At 34.7% G+C, this 21,477-nt stretch overlaps 1 protein-coding gene across 3 annotated transcripts in view; it reads left to right on the plus strand.

Annotated features, from left to right (window-relative positions):
• LOC145686214 (uncharacterized) overlaps positions 1–21,477 on the plus strand; it is a 117,357-nt gene that overhangs the window by 33,443 nt on the left and 62,437 nt on the right. For all 3 annotated transcript variants that reach the window (XM_081759281.1, XM_081759291.1, XM_081759272.1), the window contains exons 2-5: positions 2,255–2,381; positions 6,252–6,392; positions 14,819–14,878; positions 18,953–19,051. In XM_081759281.1, coding sequence (XP_081615407.1) covers positions 2,350–2,381; positions 6,252–6,392; positions 14,819–14,878; positions 18,953–19,051 — 332 coding nt within the window. In that variant the 5' untranslated portion in view covers positions 2,255–2,349. The remainder of the gene's footprint in view (positions 1–2,254; positions 2,382–6,251; positions 6,393–14,818; positions 14,879–18,952; positions 19,052–21,477) is intronic.

The following is a 21,477-nucleotide window of genomic DNA, read 5'->3' on the forward strand; positions in this document are numbered from 1 at the left end:
ATCCCTTATAGATTCTTTGAAATAACGCTGTGCCACGATGTGCCATGCACACATATCATCAGGGGTTAAAGTGGATCTGAAAAGGTCGGGGGAGGCATGACGTCTCGCCGTCCCCCGTGCCTATCTTTACCCACTGTAAATTTTTAAGAAGTGAGGGAGCCATAGGTATTTTTGGAAGGGGGTAACGAAGTCCCCCGTGTTCCTCCTCACTTTTATCCTTCCATTACAGGCTTGCTTCAAAGTGATTTTTTTTCTTTCATTTGTAGAAGGTATAACGTTAAAACAAAATGCATTTTCCGGTATTTGCGTTCAATGATATAGAGTGATGGCATATCACTTGCAGTTTAGCTTTGAAATGAAGCTACGTGTTTGAGGTAGGGTTCTATCTTTGCTTCGCAACAGTGAAAGGAAAATAAAGCTTATCAGTATTGTTTATCGGTACGTTCGATCCACAATTCATGCCCACCCCATGGTAAGAAATTAATACTAAAGCATTCCCCCTTACAACCAGAAAATTTTAGATTAGTTTGTTCTGAACCAAACAAGGGAAGTTAGTGCTGTTTTAATGTTATTTTTGTGGGTTTGTTGTACTTTTATTGGCGAATGGTAATTGGTTGGTGTAATTTTAGGTAATGCTTAGTACCGTATATTAGAAGGATGACAGTACTGTTACTGTTCGATTCTTCGATAGTATGTCATTTGTATCATTAAACAGAATTGAAAAAAAAAAATTGTCTTGTAACTTTAAGATATTCTAACGAAACTTCGTACTGCGTTACGTATAGAAGTACTAGTATTTTTCAAGGTAGATTATATTCAAGTACTTGTAGCCGACAGCAGCAAATAATTAAATATATATATGCTAGGCCTATATATATGGGAGGGAAATTTTCATATTTATCCCAAATTTCCCTTTTTACATACATTATAAGCACATGTGCAAGGTACGATTTGAAACCTTGTTTCATTCATCTTGAATATTAACCATGATACTTGGATGAGAGGTACTGTGTTTCGAAAGTTTTATTTTATAGATCCCACTTTCTTCCTATTTATATGACCAAAAGTGAGATCAGTGTTCGTAGATTTCTTTAAGAAAATTTCCGTCGACTGACTCAAAATTTACCCTAGTTTGTTGAGAGTCCTGTTTCTACGAAAGAAATTGTGCGATAAAACTAATTTAGCTATATTAAAGGAAGTGTCAACCACATTTGTTTTACTTATTATTTGCGTTTTGCTTCTATTTTTTACTGTTACTTTTCATTCATTTTTTAAAAACAAAGGTATACATACATTTACACCCAGCCAACCAAATGAAATAAAATAAAATAATTTTTTACGTCCCACGAGTATGCCCTCAGGCTAACGAAGACAATGATTAAAGCAAGTGAATGATGATGGAAGAATGAGAAAGTGGGAGGAAACGGGAGTACCTCGAGAAATTTCACTGGCACGATGTTACCACAAGCTTACTTGGTTGGGGGATCCAACCAGGGACCCCAAGCATCAGAGGTCAGTACTCTATCACTGAGCCACCGTGTCCCCCATCCAGCCAACAATGGGTACAAATTATGCTACTTTCAGCACACACAAACAGGGACGTACGCAGGAATTTATTTCAGGAGGGGTCTAAAGCGTTTCGGGGGGTCCAAATACAATTTGAGGCTAAATTATATGAAAATTTCTAAAATTTCAGCTACAAGTAGACTACACTTTAAAAAAGTTGGGATTTTGGGGGGTCCGAACCCCCAGGACCTACCCCGTGCGTACACCCCTCAGTCAGCTAGAGAATTTCCCTGAATTTTTTTTATGTTTTATCGCAAAATTCTCTTTTTTGCAAAATTTACCAGTGAAATTTTCCTAGATTAGGGAAATTTCCCTCAAAGTACGAACACTGAGTGAGATAAAACCATAGCTATAACCCACTCGTTGAGCTCAACAAGATGAACTAAAAATAGTGAAATTTTTAGTTTAATGTTCCGTGTTTATGCCCTTTAAGGTAAAGGAGCTGCTTCTACAAGATGGTGTAAGTTACGTGTCTCAGTGAAGTTATGTGTAATTCGTTGAGATATAGCTTCTTCAGTGAAGAGCGTATCTCGCGAAAAGGTGCGTATCTTGAGACTTACTTCAGTAAAAATTCATTACGTAGCATTGAAAGTCCTTCCTTTCAACAAGTTATATACCTGAAAAAGAGGAGATCAAATTAAATGTTAAAAGAACACGATAGAATAAATTGTGTATTTTTATTTTATAGGTTTCAACTACGTACATAAGAATTACGACTGCGTGCGTTGCAATTGCAAAGCCAAGCCTAAACACGTCTTATCTTCTTTCTCTTCAACCCAAAAGATGATGATTAGCGCAGATAAACTTAAACCAAGGTAAGCTAGATGATCAATGAAATCCCAGTTATTTAGATTTTATTAATTACGAATTTGCTACAATTCAGACTGCTCTCCCCCATTCATTTCATTGCATTTTATTTTCATCCATAAGTCATACATGAAGCTCGAAGAAAGACGAGCGCATGAATCGGACACGTCAATAAATAAATACAAAGAAATAGCTATTACTAGAGACCGGATGTTTAGGCATTAAAAACCTAGAAAATAGGCAGGCAAATAGGCACTTAAAATTTAAAAAATAGGCAGTAAAATAGGCACTAAAGTGTAACTTGAAATAACGAAGATAAATACTCAATACAATTAAAAAAATAAATTCAAATCATAGGTATTGTTCAAAGAATACAGAAACATACCTGTTTGTTAATATTTTTTAATGTATATATAAAAACGAAGGTTGACATGTATTCCATGTGTATTTTGTAAATAGATTCTATGCAGCACTTTATCACTACATATAACACAGTCCAAATTCTATATATTATAATCAGTACACACAGCAGTCCAAAGTTTTACAGCACTTTATTAGTACACATAGCAGTCCAAAGTTTTATTGCATCTTATTACTACAAACAGCACTTATTTCTCGAAGAGGCAGAATCCTTTCTTGAGATACTAAATTATATATTTTTACCACTAAAGCCTTATTTCGAAGAAAATGCATAGAATAGGCAACATTAGGCACTAAAGCAATTATTTAGGCAGGAAGGGGCCAAATAGGCAAAATAGGCAAAATAAAATTGGCTTAAATTGAAACTATAACAACCTATAAAAACTTTAAAACGTTATTTTTGACCATATCTTTAATATTAAAGAATAGGCATTTTGCCTAACATCCGGTCTCTAGCTATTACATACTAAAAGACAATAACGCTATGATATTATATGAGACAAAATTACACTATACAATCTACAAGCTGCATTTAGCAGATAGGTATTTATCTACTGAATAAAAACAATTGTCCAATATATACTTCTTTGTAACTGATTTAAATACATTTATTGATTCAATGTTACGAATATCTTTGGGGAGGTTATTATATAATGTTGGACCTAAGTATATGGGACCGTTTTGAAACAATGCAGAGATTTTGGTGGTTTTGAATGTGGAGATTTTCCCTATATCTAGTATTATGACAGTGAAAGTTTCCTTTATTGGCAAAGAATGTACTAAGATTTTGGCGCGTGAAACTTAATAACTGTAATACATAAAGACATGGCAGTGGTAATATTTGTAATCTTATAAAAAGTTTTTTACATGGTTCGTTTACTCTCGCATTCGCTAAATCTCTAACTTTTTTTTTTTTTTTTTTTTTTTTTTTTGAATACGGAAGATTAATTTACTTCTTGAATAATTTCCCCAGAAGATAATGCCGTACATTAACAAAGATTGAAAGATGCTAAAATAAATACTTCTACAGCTATTTATATCCAAAATATTTTTAATAACCTATAAGGCGTAGGAAACATTATATTAAGTTTTTGTGCTAACGACATTATGTGAATGTCGCAAGTAAGGGTGTTACTTATATGAAGACCAGTGGCGTATTGAGGGAGGGCTTCCGGGCTTAAGCCCCCTCGAAATCTTACTTACTATAGTAAAGTATATGAAATATCTTGCAGAATTTTCACATTTTCAGGCAACCCCCCCGAAAGTTACCAAAGTCCCTCCCGAAACAAAATCGTAAATAGAGTATACGCCACTGATGAAGACCTAAGAATTTTGTTGAAGTTACATACTCTAAGTCAGAATTCATGATTGATACATTTATGTCATGAGTATGTTTGTTTCGTAAATGGTGAAAGTTCAGGGCTACCGATTTTTCTGTATTTACTTTTAAACCGTGCAAAGTAAACCATTTCTGTAATTGATTGTTTATGTTTTTTTTACTTCCTGTTGCAGTGTATCGTATTTTTCACCTGTAATGAGAATACTTGTATCATCTGCATATAAGGCTGACTCCCCTGAGTGAATATAGTTAGGAAGATCATTAACGTATAGCAGAAAAAAGACAGGTCCCAAAACCGAGCCCTGTGGAACACCGCTTAAAACTAGGTTGGATTGTGACAAGAAATTTCTACGAGATGACGTTTCTTTATCCCTGTATATTATTTCGACTGATTGAGTCCGGTTTCCAGATAGGATTTTAACCAGTTATTTTCTACTCCGCGTAAGCCATAGGCTTTTAATTTCTCAATTAGCATATTATGGGGTACTAAATCAAAAGCCTTTGACAAATCTAGAAAAATACCTAGACACTTCTTCCCATTATCCAATGCTTCCAGCACCTGTTCAATATAATTATATATTGCTGTAGTTGTTGATTTGTTCTTTTGAAATCCATGCTGCGACGTAGAAATAATGTTGTGCTTGGAAAGAAAAGAAACAATTTGGTTACGTATTGCAGATTCAAATATCTTTGAGAAAGGAGAAAGTATTGAGATTGGTCTAAAATTATCTGCATTTGTTTTTACGCCTTTCTTATATAGAGGTTAAATTTACCGACTGTCAAGAAATTCTAATCTGTCAGGAAATTCACCGACTTGAAAAGACAAATTTATTAAGTAATCTAACGGTCTTGCTAAATGAATACTACTTCTTTTTATTTAATACTTTTTCTATCGCCAAGAACTAGTAAGAATACAATACAATAAATCTCTTCTTTTTGTCTTGCCTTTAAACTAAATTTACTGTACTTACAAACTGACAACTGACAACTGACAGCATGAAAGCAATCAGACTTCACAGTGGCGTAGCACACTTTTGCGGGCCCCCCCGCAAAGTATAGAGAAGGGGCCCTAGTTGTAAAGCCGACAGAAGTAAGGTTGAAGTTCTACTTCTTTAAATCTTTAATCATCGCAAGACTTCGGGGCCCTCTATACCTCGGGGCCCCCCCGCACTGCGGGGGTTGCGGTGGCAGCTGCTACGCCACTGAGACTTCAGGAGGTGCCTGGAGACATGGTGCACTACATCTTACGTTCATCACACAACACACCATTTCTTGTAAATTCCACAAGTTCACATTTTACGTTCAATGACATCCTAACGGTATTCAACTATGTTAAAATCCGGTGAATTGGGTAGCCATTACTGCAGTTAAAATCCACCACTGTACTCATCGAACGTCTGCAGCACAATGTTGGCCTTGTGACAAGGAGTGTTGTCCTGCTGAAAGGTGTCACTTCAAACTGGAAACGTGGCTAAGATGAGTGAGTGTACATGATCAGCCATAACTTGCCGATATTATTCATCATGGTGGCCACCACACATACTACTGAACCCATGGATGACAATATAAAGGCTATCCAAACCATAATGAAGTCATAACTGATCTCTAGTCGTTCTATTGTGCTGTCTTAAGCGGCTGTTTCTGTGGCAAACGGTTGAATATGACCTGACTATCGATGTGACGAAGGCAGTTGTGATTCATTGGATCATGCAGCGTTGTGTTATGCTTGGCGATTCAATAACGAGAACTTGTCCGTTCTTTGAAAGTAAAGATGCAGTCTTGTACACTTGTGTAGACATATGAAGAAACTAGAAGTAAGTCACTACTCTGTCTGGTTTCAATCCTCTTAACAAATTTGCAGCATTTTGTTCTTGTTAGGACGAGGGAAAAAATAGTACACATTAAAGAAAATACAAAAATATATGAAAAATAAATTTTATTAAAACATAAACTGCATTTGTTGTAGCAACTAAGGGTTTTTCAATGTTTTTTTCAAATATATGTTATCTAATAGTTTTCTCTTCATTTTAAGTAAAAAATTAAAGAAACTAAATTACGGCAATAATTTCATAGAAAACATTTAATTGATAAAATTTGAACTATTTTCGTTTCCTGTCAGACCATTCATTGATGATCACAAGTCGCCGCAAATGCCAGAAAGACTACAAGGTAAACACGCCTTTGATGATCTTTACCAGAGAACAACCGACTCTGATGAAGCCATTAGATGCAGTCGTCTCTGGATGAGGCTATCACCAATGCAAGTACTATATATGCTTTTATGTATTTTAGCATTTATAATAAATATATTTTACGAAGATACTTACACTAATGTTTGTAACACTTTTGAGAGGAAAAATCAACCTTCATTGATTTTAGCAAATCTTTATAATAAGTGGACAAGGAAGAAATTATCCTTCATTGACTTCAGCAAATTTAAAATATAAGTGGGCAAGGAGAAAAATACCTTCATTAGTTTTAGCAAATCTTTATTATAACTGGACAAGGAAAAATCGTCCTTCATTATTTATAGCAAATCTTTATTGTAAGTGGACAAGGAATAATCATCCTTCATTGATTTTAGCGAATATTTATTATAAGTGGACAAGAAAAAATCATCCTTCGTTGATGTTAGCAAATCTTTATTATAAGTGGACAAGGAAAAGTCATCTTTCATTGTTTTAGCAAATCTTTATTATAAGTAGACAAGGAAGAAATCACCCTTCATTGATTTTAACAAATCTTAATTATAAGTGGACAAGGCAAAGTCACCCTTCATTGTTTTAGCAAATCTTTATTATAAGTGGACAAGGAAAATCATCCTTCATTGATTTGAGCAAATCTTTATTATAAGTAGACTAGGAAAAATCATCCTTCATTGATTTTAGCAAATTTTAATTATAAGTGGTCAAGGAATAAATCATCCTTCATTGATTTTAACAAATCGTTATTATAAGTGGACAAGGAAAAATCATCCTTCATTGATGTTAGCGAATTTTTATTATAAGTAGACAAGGAAAAATCATCCTTCATTAATTTTAGAAAATTTTAATTATAAGTGGTCAAGGAATAAATAATCCTTCATTGATTTTTACATATCTTTATTATAAGTGGACAAGGAAAAATCATCCTTCATTGATTTTAGCAAATTTTAATTATAAGTGGAGTAGGAGAAAAAACACCCTTCAATAGTTTTAGAAAATCTTTGTTATAAGTAGACAAGGAGAAACACCTTTCATTGATTTTAGCAAATCTTTATTATAAGTGGACAAGGAAAAAACATTCTTCATTGATTTTGGCAAATCTTTATTATAAGTGAACAAGGAAAAAATCATTCTTCATTGATTTTAACAAATCTTAATTATAAGTGGACAAGGAAAAAATCATCCTTCATTGATTTTAGCAAATCTTTATTATAAGTGGACACTGCATTTACTTGACGATTAAATTCAAATTTAACGTTTAACATAGGGGGCGCGGTGGGTCAGTGGTAGAGCGTTCACCTCCGGTGCTTGAGGTCCCTGGTTCGATCCCAGCTCGCGCCGTGTGGACTTTGTGCTGGACAAACACCGTGCTCGTGGGTTTTCTCGGGGTTCTCCCGTTTCCTCCCACTTTCATCATTTCACTCATCTCTCAGCATTACCGCCTCCTTTAGCCTAACCGGTATAACCGTGGGACGTAAAACAAAGATTTCATTTCATTTTTTTAAACGTTTAATATGTTTGCTTCATTTATTTTTTCCTAATTCTTGTTCTAAAGAGAAATAAGTGTTCTTCTCTCTCTTTCTCTTTTTTATTTAAAGAAAGTAGAAAAGTACAAACTTCAATTTTGATGGCCAAAATCTGTACAGAAAAAATATGACACATACTAAGCAAGTCAATGTCTATATATGTATCCAAGCCAAGTTTGGTCATGATTAGATATCTTCTGCAGGACGAGAGAAATCCAACGATAAAGTTATTTCCCCAAAATCTGCAACGGTTTTGAAGTTGTGAATGGATTTAGGATAGGTTATGTTATCTTTTAAGACTTAAATTTGGTTATGTGTGGAGCATTGTATGAACGGAAACTGGCTGTTTCTTTATTATTATTATTATTATTATAATAATAATAATAATAATAATAATAATAATAATAATAATAATAATAATAATAATAATAATAATAATAATAATAATAATAATAATAATTATTATTATTATTATTATTATTATTATTATTATTATTATTATTAATATTATTATTTTATAGGTAGGACGAGATGTTAACTCGTGAGGAAAGAATCGAAATTATCCTTTTGGTTGGAGGACGCAGTTCAGCCCCGTAGCAGCCATCTTCAATGAGCGACATCTTAATCACGAGCTGGTGACAGACAGAGCTGTACCTAAACTAATTCGCAAATTCAGGGCAACTTGAAATATTGATGATTACCTTGATCAGGACGGCTATGAAGTACAAACGGATCCGGACGAAATTTAAGTCTAAAAATTTCATAGCCCATTCTTAATCCACTCACAACTTCAGAACTGTTGCAGATTTTGAAAAAAAAAAAAAATAACTTTACCGTTGGATTTCTCTTCGAACGAGGATGTTGTTTAATATGTTGATACGACCATGATGATATTTAAAATAACATCATGTAGGCTATATCCACGTAATTGATTTGCTAGGAGTTTGGTTTACCGAAACTTGTCTATTTACTTTGTCTGTCCACATATCCGTTCCGGAGACAAAGAAAATTTTAAGAAGAGTTATCATCAACTTTGGCGAGGCTGTAGTGAATCAAAAGCTACGTATCGAGTTCCTTATTAGCGGTGATATTTAAACTGAAAGTGGTAAATTAAATCAATCTTGATCACTATATATAGAGCAAAACGATAACAGATAGCGATGCCTTACCATGCAATCGATTACGTGTTTCAAGAAAACGTATGACCTCTATCCTTCCATCTCTACTAAAACCGGATGGGATAAGAATCCACTACAACTTCCGGCTTCAATATTGATCTACATATTATAGTGCAAAGCGATAAAAGAGTGCGAGAAGCGTTGTTATATATATATATTAAAATTTTGAATCGATTTCACGTTCTAAGATTAGGTGTCGACTTCTCTTTTGACCGTCTATTTGAATCAGAAGTAGCAGATACCAACCACTTCCGACTTTTACGTTGATCACTATAGACAAAAAGAGCTAATACATAGCCAGGAGCATTTTTGTGCAATTAATTAAGCGCCCCAAGAATATGTTCCATCTCCACGGTATAAACTAACTAATTCTATGGCTTATAGAACTCGGAGGTTCAATGCCGCGTTCACAAAAGCTCTCCACTGACTTTTATCCTTAGCCAATTGGATCCAGTTTCTACTTTGTATTCCTATTTCTGCGAGATCCATTTTAATATTTGTCTCCCATCTGTGCCTAGGTCTTCTTAATGGTCGTTTTCAGATTGGTCTTCCGGTCAAGACTGAAAGCGTTTCTCCTTTTCCATCTTGGCTACATGACCTGCCCACCTAAGCGTCCTAGATTTGATGACCATAATAATCTTTGGTAAACCGTATAAATTATGTAGTTCCTCGTTATGAACTTTCCGCCATTCGCCATTCCCGTTCCTCTTGGGTCCGAATATTCGTCTCAGGATCTTGTTCTCAAATATTTTCAGTCTATGTTCTTCCCTCAGAGTAAGTGACCATGTTTCGCAGCCATACAACAACAGGCATGATTATCGTTTTATATATTTTAAGCTTCAAATTCCTCGACAGAATTCGCGACAACAAGAGATTTTGAACTGAATAATAACACGAATTTCATGTTTTTAGTCGACATTTAATTTCTTCGTGAATGTGATTTTCATTTGTTAATATTGATCCTAAATATTTGAAAGTATCCACTTTATCAAAAGTATTATTTAATATTTTAACGCATCCACAGTTTGCCGTATTACGGTCCCCACGCACTTCCATGTATTTAGTTTTCTCTGCATTAACTTCTAAACTCATGTCCCTGCAAGCGTTTAATAAGACCTCTGCATTTCTTTCTATTGTTCTTCTATCATCCCCTATTAAATTTACATCATCAGCATACGCCATAATCTGGTGAACACCGTTCAACTGTAGGCCTTGGTTGCTATTTTTTATTTTCCTTATAGCATATTCCACGACAAACTTGCATAATAATGTAGACAACGCATCTCCTTCTTTCAGGCCATTCTCGACGTGAAAACTCGTGGTCAAAAATTGTTCTATTGGACTTTACTTTGGAATTCATTTAAACATATCTTAATTAATCTAAATACATGGAATTAATCTAATTAGCTTTTTCGGTATTCTAAATTCTGTAAGAACGTTGTACAATGTTTCTCTCCTAACCGAGTCGTAAGCCTTTCTAAAATCAATAAATAGTTGATGTACCGGGGTATTGTATTCCCACTTCTTTTCGAGTATTTGTCGAATGGTAAATATTTGGTCGATAGTTGATCGATTTCGTCTAAATCCGCACTGATAATCTCCAATAATTGCATCTGCGTATGGGGTCAATCTTGATAATAGAATATTTGAAAGGATTTTATAAGATGTTGACAAAAGAGAAATGCCTCGATAATTATTACAGTCAGTTTTGTCGCCTTTCTTGTGAATTGGAACAGTGATTGATTCTTTCCACTCTTGTGGTAATTCTTCCTTGTTCCAGATAAGGAGGATGAGTTTGTATATCTTGTTCCACAAATTTTCGCCTCCAGCAAAAATTAACTCAGCCAGAATTTCATCTACACCCGGAGATTTGTGTTTCTTTAATTAGCGGTTTCTACTTCTATTCGGTTGGGTTCTGGAATATACGGTTCTGCGGTGTGTATCTCCTTTTCTTCAAGCACACTGGTTTTTGGTTGCGTGTTAAGCAAATCGTCAAAGAAGTCTTTCCATCTATTTAAGATGCTATCTATATCAGTGAGAAGTTCCATCTCTATTTTCTACTAAAACCGGAAATCTACTACCACTTCCGGTTTCAATATTAATTGAAAAAATATCCACGTGAAAATAACTTGCAGCAACTCGATTCCCGTTTTCCCGTTCCCGTTTAACTTGCAATTTAAAATGTGCATCGTAGCTAAGTCGTTTGGACATTTTCCTTAGAAGAAATCCACAAGGCACGCTCTTCGTAACGTATAGGTGCAGCGCACGAGACAGACTGCCTTCTCGTAGAAAAAAACTCTTGAGTGCGCGATTGTTATCGTAGAGGAATCCTTTGTTCGTTTACCGGTAATTGTTGATTCAAATCAACAATAGCGGTATTTGAGTTAACGTGTTTGTTCCTGTGCTGAATTGTTGTTTCGTCTCATTGTGGCCTTGTGGATTTATTGTACGGTAAATATCATACAACAAACGCAAAAAAATAATGCCGTAATTATCTTTAAGTCATTTTCAATCATTCGCGTATAAGCCGCATCCTACATTTTCGTTTGCTTTTTCGTGAAAAAAAAAGCGCGGCTTATACACGCGAGAATACGGTATTATAGTGTTATTAAACGCAATTGTGATTGCAACAAATAATACAAGTAGACTTTCTATTGTAGTAGTAGGTTTTTGGTTGCGTGTTAAGCAAATCGTCAAAGAAGTCTTTCCATCTATTTAAGATGCTATCTATATCAGCGAGAAGTTCCATCTCTATTTTCTACTAAAACCGGAAATCTACTACCACTTCCGGTTTCAATATTAATTGAAAAAATATCACACCATAGAAACTAAACTTCTTCAAGCGTGTACACGTGACACTCCTACTTGGTTAAAAGATAAACCAAGTGAAGGCCGGGAAAAGAACGCGACGCGCTGATGAGAATCTGTTAGCTAATGAAAAATGAGAACAAATCAGTAAAAAAAAAAAAATCTATGACGGATAGTGCATAGTAGTATCTAGATGCTTCCTTCTTTTCTGCCGCATTATTGCTAGAAAATTATTACTATAGATCAGTGATCGCCAAATTGTAGATCGTGAACTACTGGTAGCTCGCAGGATCATTTTCTGTACGCCCCAGTTGGATAACCTTGGTTCCTCCAAAAACAAAGTAAGCTTTTTTTTTTTTTAAAAAAAAAAAGAAGTTGTTAGTTCTTTCGGTTGGTAGCTCACAGTAGGATTTAAAAACGGCACGGTAGCTCATAAGCTTCGTAAATTTGGTGATCACTGCTGTAGATCAACCTAAGCATGAACTTGTTTTAAATGTCCTTTCATGATTAACCATCACTATATACTATACTATTCTCTAGTATAATATTACCGTATTCTCGCGTGTATAAATCGTACTCATGTATAAGCCGTACCCATAAAATTTACCTTTACACCCGTTTAAAAAAATCTCAAGGATAAGCCGCGGGTAGAAGTCTATCAAGCTACAACTAAAATAAAATCATGTGTACGTACTTATCACACACCAAGACTTTTTTTTATTCTAAAATAAAATCACACTGTCACTACCACTAGAGAGGTTGCTCAAAATGTACAGTTGTAATGTTATTCACTGTCACTATCAGTAGAGAGGTTGCTTGCACTATCAGTACCTGCATTAGAGGCATCACTGGCATCACGATCACTATTGCTGATATCCCATAGCATATCATCCTGGGAGCCGTCCAGAGCATTGGATATCCCACACTTCAAAAATCCTCTGACGATCGTTTCAGATTTAACACTTTCCCAGGCTGCCAGAATCCATTCACACACAAGCCACACAGTCGGACGTTTGATCTTACCTTTGGGTGTACGGTCATGGTTTCCTGTAATCATCCAATCATTGTAAAGTCTCCTGAATGAACTTTTAAAGGAGCGATTAACAGTAACATTAAGGGGCTGAAACATGGAAGTAAGCCCCCCAGGAACAACAGCTATGTCAGTTTTACACTCATTTAATGTTCGCTTCACACGACGAGTCACGTGAGCTCGGAAGCTATCCCAATCTAACAAGCTCTTAGGTTTCAGCAAACCACCAGGTCTTCTGTTCCACACCATTTGTAGCCAGTCCAATACCAGATTCTCTTCCATCCATCCTTTTTCCTGAGCACGCACAAAAATACCCGGCGGTATGTCTTTTGGTACAGTCTTTCGCTTCAAGACAACGTAGGGTAGTAGTTTTTTTTTCATCCGCCAGAACAGCCAACAGAACGGTACATCGCTGCTTCTCACCACCTGTAGTCTTTATTCTTACGGTGCGCGAGCCTCTTGGCGCAACTGTAGTAAACATAGGCATGTCCCAGTAAATGGGTGTTTGATCAGCATTACCGATTTGGGAGAGCGCATACCCATTGGCTTGTCGCTTACGGATAATGAATATCTGAAACTTCAAAATTTCATCGTCAAAGTCTGCTGGAAGACGTTGAGCAACTGTTGTCCTACGACGCAGTGACAAGCCATTCCGACGCATGAAACGTGCACACCAGTCAGCACTTGCTCGAAAATCGTGGCTTACTCCCAACCGACGACCCTCTTCAAGAGCTCGAAAGCGTATCATATCAACTGTAACAGCATAACCTGAACTTCTTTTCTCATTAACGTAAGATAAAACATTTTCTTCCAATTGTGGATACTTAGCTGCTTTTCCACGAAACGCCTTCCTCTTGCCCCTTGTTGCTTGAAGTTCATTCTTCTGCTTTTTCCAACGTTGCACATTGGATTCATCCACGTGAAAATAACTTGCAGCAACTCGATTCCCGTTTTCCCGTTCCCGTTTAACTTGCAATTTAAAATGTGCATCGTAGCTAAGTCGTTTGGACATTTTCCTTAGAAGAAATCCACAAGGCACGCTCTTCGTAACGTATAGGTGCAGCGCACGAGACAGACTGCCTTCTCGTAGAAAAAAACTCTTGAGTGCGCGATTGTTATCGTAGAGGAATCCTTTGTTCGTTTACCGGTAATTGTTGATTCAAATCAACAATAGCGGTATTTGAGTTAACGTGTTTGTTCCTGTGCTGAATTGTTGTTTCGTCTCATTGTGGCCTTGTGGATTTATTGTACGGTAAATATCATACAACAAACGCAAAAAAATAATACCGTAATTATCTTTAAGTCATTTTCAATCATTCGCGTATAAGCCGCATCCTACATTTTCGTTTGCTTTTTCGTGAAAAAAAAAAGCGCGGCTTATACACGTGAGAATACGGTATTATAGTGTTATTAAACGCAATTGTGATTGCAACAAATAATACAAGTAGACTTTCTACGTACTATTAATGCAATCAGTGACGTTCGCAATGCAAGAGTTTCAGGATTTTAATCTCTCCTTTAGCAAGGTATTATGGGATAATAAACATTTGCCATATTAAGATGTGGACAGTAATCGCGTATGTTCTTGAACGATATAAGCCTGGAGCTTGAATCATTCCCTTAATGGAATTCTGTTAGATGGGTGACTAATTTGGCGTTTGGCATCTCGTTCAGCACCGAGGCTATATGAGACATAGATCTACGGCTTAAAGTGGGATCCAAACCACATGAGTTCCCGCCAGAAAGATGAAATTCTGGTTACACCAATGAATACAACTGTTTTTTCGTCGGTAAAACTGGAATAGGTGTTTCCCTTAGTGTAGTTAAATTATATAAAACTACCCAATAACATTACACAAGAATTGATTTACTTATAGAACTAAATAGATGTAAAATGTAAAATAAATTATTTTAAATGAGAATGCATATCTTATTTTCAGGTCAATAACTACAAACTCTAGAGAAAAATCCTCCAGTTCTGGGACGATTGGAACAATAAGGTAATCTAGAATGAACAATATACCAATATTGAAAATCGTATTAACCATCTAATATTAGAAAAGCAAATTTAGAGAGTAACGAATAAATCTTGACAACAGAACATTTTAAGCATTGAATATTTTTGTAATCAAACAGGCCGAGAAACGGAAAGTGTTAGGAGAGGACCGTTCTGTGGTAATGAATATCGTGAATTACAGACAAGTCTTTATATGCAAAGGCATATTTATATGCTTTGTTTCTGTGTGTTAATTTGTGTGTTAGTGGATATTTTCATATTATGATTAGTGCTATTAGAATGGGAATAATTCAATATTAGATGAATAGTTGAATTAGAGTTTAGTATTCCATTGAGCAGCAAGGCTCCATGAGACGTGAGTCTACAGCTTAACGTGAAATTCAATTCACGTGATTTCCCACCGGGAATCGAACCCAGGATCTCCCGCGCCGAAGATGCTTACACTAACGGAATATCCACGGGAGGTTCCAATCCAATCTTTGAATAATTCGTTTTTCAAATGTTTATGATTTGAATAAAATTCGTTATTATAATAACTGTTCAAATAATTATTCGGATAAGGCTAAATTTTCCAAACTTTTTTTTTAAAATCTTAATTCCCATGTTAAGCACCCAGAGTAAGGGATACGTAATGATGAGATGGCTGACTATGGTAGAAAGTGGGAAGAAACGGGAGAACCCCGAGAAAACACATACACACACGATGTATGTGTTGGAACAAGCATTCAAATAATAAGCAATTGCAATATTGAAAACGGATAGTCAGATATTCGAAGAACAGTAGAAATATGTTTGAATAACTTAATTATTTGAATAATTCTTATTTTAACAGCACTTTAATTCCGATTACCTTTAGATATACTACCAGTTAGTCGGTTGTGAATATCATCTAACAAATTTGTCATAATTTGTTATATATTTGCACACATACAGTGCGTACATTATAATACATATACAACGGAATCAAGTACATTTTTGGTCGTTGGATCAAAAGATCCAATATATTTCAATCAAAAATTTTCTTGTAAGCTTTACTATATCTGGAGAACTACATATAGTGTAGCCAAACCCAAACTATCACTTAACTCAGTATGATGTGCTTATTCCGTAGAAAATACAAAAACACGATTTAGGAGCCGTTAAAAAAAATTGTGGTTCTTGATCCAAAAACTAATTACTGGCCAAGATCCCAATCTTTTGATGCATTTTTGGATTATTTCTAAAATTCTTGTTTTGGGCATATTTCATCTTTAAGATCTCTATCAGAAGCTCCTTTAAGAACTTAAGAGATTCATATCTAGATATTGCAAATAGTTCATGTAATGTAAAAAAACTGTTAATTTTTTCATGTATTTTAGTGTAGATCAACATATAAATTTATGTCTTTTTTATGTTTACGACTTCGGTAATTGAACTTGATTTCCTTGTACTCTGAAAGTCACATTTGTCCAGAACAACAAAAACAAACATGAATTAGAAACCTATTTCTTCATTACCATCATCATACGCATTCTGTCGTCATTACATGACACTTCTCAGAAATTGTGACTTTTTGCGTTATCGTTAGAGACAAAACTTTTTATTAATGCGATATGTGCGAAATGTTAAAAAAAATGAGTATATGTTTCAGAAAACCTCAAACTTATCGTTTCAGAGCCAGAAATCACGTTTATATTATCGTGAAATTTTGTGAAATTCGGTATTACGTGCTATAAATGCGAATGAAAACGAAATAGTAGAATTCTTTTTAGTTATTGCTAATAATAACTAAAAAGCGCATTTCCAATATTATTTTACTTTAAAAAACGTTGCATTTATGAAAAAGCTCTGCGAGTTATTTGATCCAGAAACTATTTCACTTCATAAAGACGTAGACATCAACAAAACTGAACTGTTGTTTAAATCTTTGACTGTGTTTTATGGTGAAAATGTTTATGATCTCTTGGTTGCTTACCATGAATTTAAAAGTAAGATTATTGAAGTTCTCAACAGTGAGGATAAGGAAGTTGACATTGTATCATTGTTAAACAGTTTAAAAGTTAACCACAGTTCTTTTGCTGTCAGCTCGTTACGTTCAATATGGTTGCCAGTCTCGAGTGTTAATGCCGAGACATTCTTTTCAAACTATAATATGATTGTTACTGACAAGAGAACAAACTTAAAAGAATAATTGGTAATGTCTTGCTGCACTTTATCCATTAACTAAGGATGACGGAGTGTTCAAATTTTTTAGTGTTAGAGGAAGTGTTTAAATTTTTGCATCAATGTCTATATTTCAGTGAATATACTAGTTAGGATGTGCACCTAATCAGGGTATATCCTCATTTTTATATTAGATGTACACCTTACTACCAAACATGTACTGTTTACAAGTTCCATAAAAGTTTCGTCTCTAGTTTTCGTGCATTGCTAATCTCTTTATCAACATGTTTATCAATGCCGTCTATTCCGACTGCAAAATGTTCCGTGCCTTGTTTTATCTATATTTCGTATGCTCTACAGTGTTTCTCGCAATCTATTATATCTCCAGTCACGTTTTCTATAAGCAGCCTTCCAGTTTCCTCTACTTTCCCACTACTTTCTCGTATCTCCTCTATTATACTCAACTAACTTTCTCCATCACGTTCCACACTTATATTTCTAATGTTTATAGTTGTTTTTCATTGCTCCATTTTAATGCTCATGTTTTTGCTTCGTGTTCCATTTTGTGAATCTTTTCTTTATTTCCTTTTTATTCAAAACCCACAGAACACTGTTTTAGTTCTTTCTAAAAATTGCGTTTGCTATTCCTATCCTTGATTTATTTCTTGCTTACCCTTGATTCTCTTCCCTTATAAGGTAACCGATGTATTGGAAACAAGCTACACTCTGTTAAGGGAGCCATAGACGCACACACTTGCATGAAAGATTTGTTTCATCATGCATGTTGGAAGAATTTTTTGCCCACAAACGTACCAACTTGCTGTCCAACTTACTAGAAGATCATCCATTGTTAATGACCTTGGCATTACGGAGGAAAGAGTCACTGATTTCTTCCGCTGTCGTGATTGGCGGAACTAAATATAAAACAACCAACTTGCATGAACGAGCACATACACAGTAAACATGCATGTAGAATGGCAAAACCATCATGCATGTTTACAGAAGATTTTGAAACCTTTCTACATGCATGAACGAGGCCATACACGATCAACTGGTCTGTTGTTTTATAGTTTTTCATGCATGTTGGAAGGTTTTTTCATGTATGTGTCTGCATGTATAGACCTTTTAAAACTTATTTTGGATAATTGGCAGACATCGTTACATATTAATTGGAAAGATGAAGTTATCTTGACGCACTTGTGTATCAGATTCTCTCATTTCATATATTCTTTTACTGTACGGAGTCAACCGTCTGTATTCTGAAGACTATATTGTTTCTTTGAGTATTCAGAACATTCTGTAGAATACACGAAATACTCAGACCCCAAAGAAAGTTTAGAACTGCAAATAAGCTTAGTCTGGATTTGGGAATAACACTGTTATGGTGACCTAATTATCGCTTTTTCCCCTGCGATTGAAATGGTTAATGTTACCTGAAACGTTTCTTTATAGTTTTTACCTGATTTGTTGTAGTGATTAAATTCAGGCGGCATGGCATATAGGTATTCAATTCAAGCACTGTTGGTTATTATTATTATTATTATTATTATTATTATTATTATTATTATTATTATTATTATTATTATTATTATTATTATTATTATTATTATTATTATTACTATGTTTCATTGACCTTTCATTCGCTTCTCTCTCTATTTTAGATGCCATTATCTGATCATTGATTATTTTATGTTGGCGGTTCTTTTGTGAGATCCATGTGTCAGATATTGGCCTTTTCATGACGGGAACAAATAATCTCGCCACTGAAATCTCCTTTAAATCCACAGCCAATCAAGTTTCCTGTTTTTCTTTTCCCGCTAAAACTTTTACAGTTATTAAAACAATGTTGTGCAAATTTATCAAATAAATTTAATCCATCCGTTGTTTTCTAATAGTTTCTTTTCTCCGTATTTAGGCAACGCTCATCATCCGAGTCAACACCCCGGCATATGTGGCGTCCTGGGATTTCTCTTGATATGGATTCAAATTCCAATTTGTTTCGCAGGAGACGAAAGTAAGCTACTCTTGTTTTGATAGGCTATACAAACACGAGATAACTACAGTCTTGCACCAATGGCTGGTTTATTCTCGATTTGATAAGCATAATCATCGAATGAGTAGATGATAATCTAACTATTACTTAACTCAATCTCATGGCCTTCATTATATGGGGAATTTTGAAATGACTCCATGCGACTTGCGATCCATTCCATTATTATTCATGTAACATCTAGCTTGTATTCACAATTACTTATATCACATTTAAGAATTGTTCCATCATAGCATATCAAACGCCAAATAATTCTTGATAGAAAGATCTCGTAGACGATAAAGTACAAATATGAAAACAAACAACTGGTTCAGTTTACTTTAACTCCTGTCATCAGATTGCACATGTGAACTTCTGTTAAGCGCCGGAATAAAGACAGAAATCATTTTCAAAGTTAAATGTATTGTTCTTACCTTTTATAATTATTAATAATAGTGTTCTTTCTTTTCAAGAAACACTTACAAGTATCCAGAAGAAGAACACAAACTTAAACAGATCTTTAATAATTACATACAAGAAAGAAAATACAGGGTGTCTCAAAAGTCCCCTGACATAGGGTAACTCTGTTAATATCAGAGTTACAACAAAATATAATAAGGGAGACCGTCTCTAAATATGTTTTTAATCTAAAGTGAAGGATTTTTTTTTTTAAAAAAATAGGACAGCCGTTTGGGCTGTACACTCTTTATGCGCCCAATGTTAAATGAAAATGCTATCTTTCCATTTACCTGGACCCACAACATAAGTGAATAGGAAATGTTTGAAATGGGGGCTGCTTATCGACACTTCAGCGTAAAAGACAGCAACTTCATTTACTTATGTTGTGGGTCCAGGTAAATATCAACGTTGCATTTTCATTCATCATTGGGGTCATAAAGAATATACAGCCTAAACAACTCGTCCGATTAAAAAAAATTTCTCTTTAGATTGAAAACATTATATTTGTAGATTGTTTCCCCTCTTAGATTTTGTTGTAACTCTGATAATAACAGTTACCCTATGTTAGGGGACTTTTGAGACACCCTATATCACATTGCGACAAATATACGTACAATAACATATACAGAATACTAGTAGGAGAAGACGTTAGGTATATTAAGGTCCTATTTAGAGTCATATACAAGAAGCAATGGACTTATCCCGCAGAATACAAGAAGTAGAAATCCTCAAAAGCAAGTCAGTAACAAGGATATTTCTACAAAAGATAACTCGAATTCAAAGAAGAAAGTTAGAAAACATATACAAAATCAAGTTGAAGAAAGTAACACAAACCACGAATTGACGAGCACAACAGAAAGAAAAAAGTTGTTAAATAGAGTATTTCCTCATTTCGAAATTATGAAGTCTCCGAGTGATTATGCTGAAGCTGCCTAATCACCGTCAACTGGTAATGGGTGTAATTCAAGCTCGCCTATTACGTAGTTTTACATAATTATCTAATCAGGCCGATTTTAGCAAATATACAAACATACTGTAGAATCACAAACTAACTAGTCAAACTCTCCCTTGCATTTGACTCCATTAACTATTCAACGGGGTTTTTAGCTAAACTAATATTACCAAAATCCAAGCTAAATGATGAAGAAAACACAAATTTTAAAATATATAGAGGGTATAGTACGACGTAATTTCACGCAATATATAACAGTCAAATAGAAAGAAATAAAATAACATGCTCACGAACGCCGATTAATGGTTGCAAGTAAAAGACATCAAGACGATTATAACTCGCAAATTAATGGAAACTGAAGATGTATAAACAATAGCAGAGAAAGAACAATTCAATATAAAGAATCTAATGCACGAGAATCTGACTATAGACCAGTGAATTAAATAGAGATAAGGAAATAAAACGTGATCACGTAAGCACGAATGTACACAAGATTCTAAACGAACCCCAAGAATCTGACAAAATGGAAAACAGTTTGATGGAACTGAGTACAGCAATCAAGCAGATAGCATCTTAACTCTCAGAAAACAGTATATTTTAAGAAGGAAAATAAAAAGAATTACCAACAGACATGTTAACGAATATGACAAGATGAATGAAGATAAATATCAAGAAGCAAACTTATTACAAACACATTCAGTTGTCAAAACTAGGAGAAGCAATACAGGCGAAAACTAGCAACTAGAGACCAAAAGATATTCCCCCTTTAACACAATAGAATAGTAATTTGTAGCCCATGAATCCAATGTTTGAAAAGAAAAGGATCACAGGGAAATTGACGCAATATTAATTATAACAATATATAATTTCCCAAAAAGCAATGGAGTTAAATCATACTTAAACGTAAAGAAGATAAAGAAAGACTTTTTTGGGAATTGTCAAATCTTCAGACTTTGGATCAAATATTCAATGGAACCAAAGTTACAACTATAAATCAAAA

Source organism: Thermobia domestica, chromosome 1 (genome assembly GCF_964235325.1).
Source record: "Thermobia domestica chromosome 1, izTheDome1.hap1.1, whole genome shotgun sequence".
Taxonomy (NCBI): Eukaryota; Metazoa; Arthropoda; class Insecta; order Zygentoma; family Lepismatidae; genus Thermobia; species Thermobia domestica.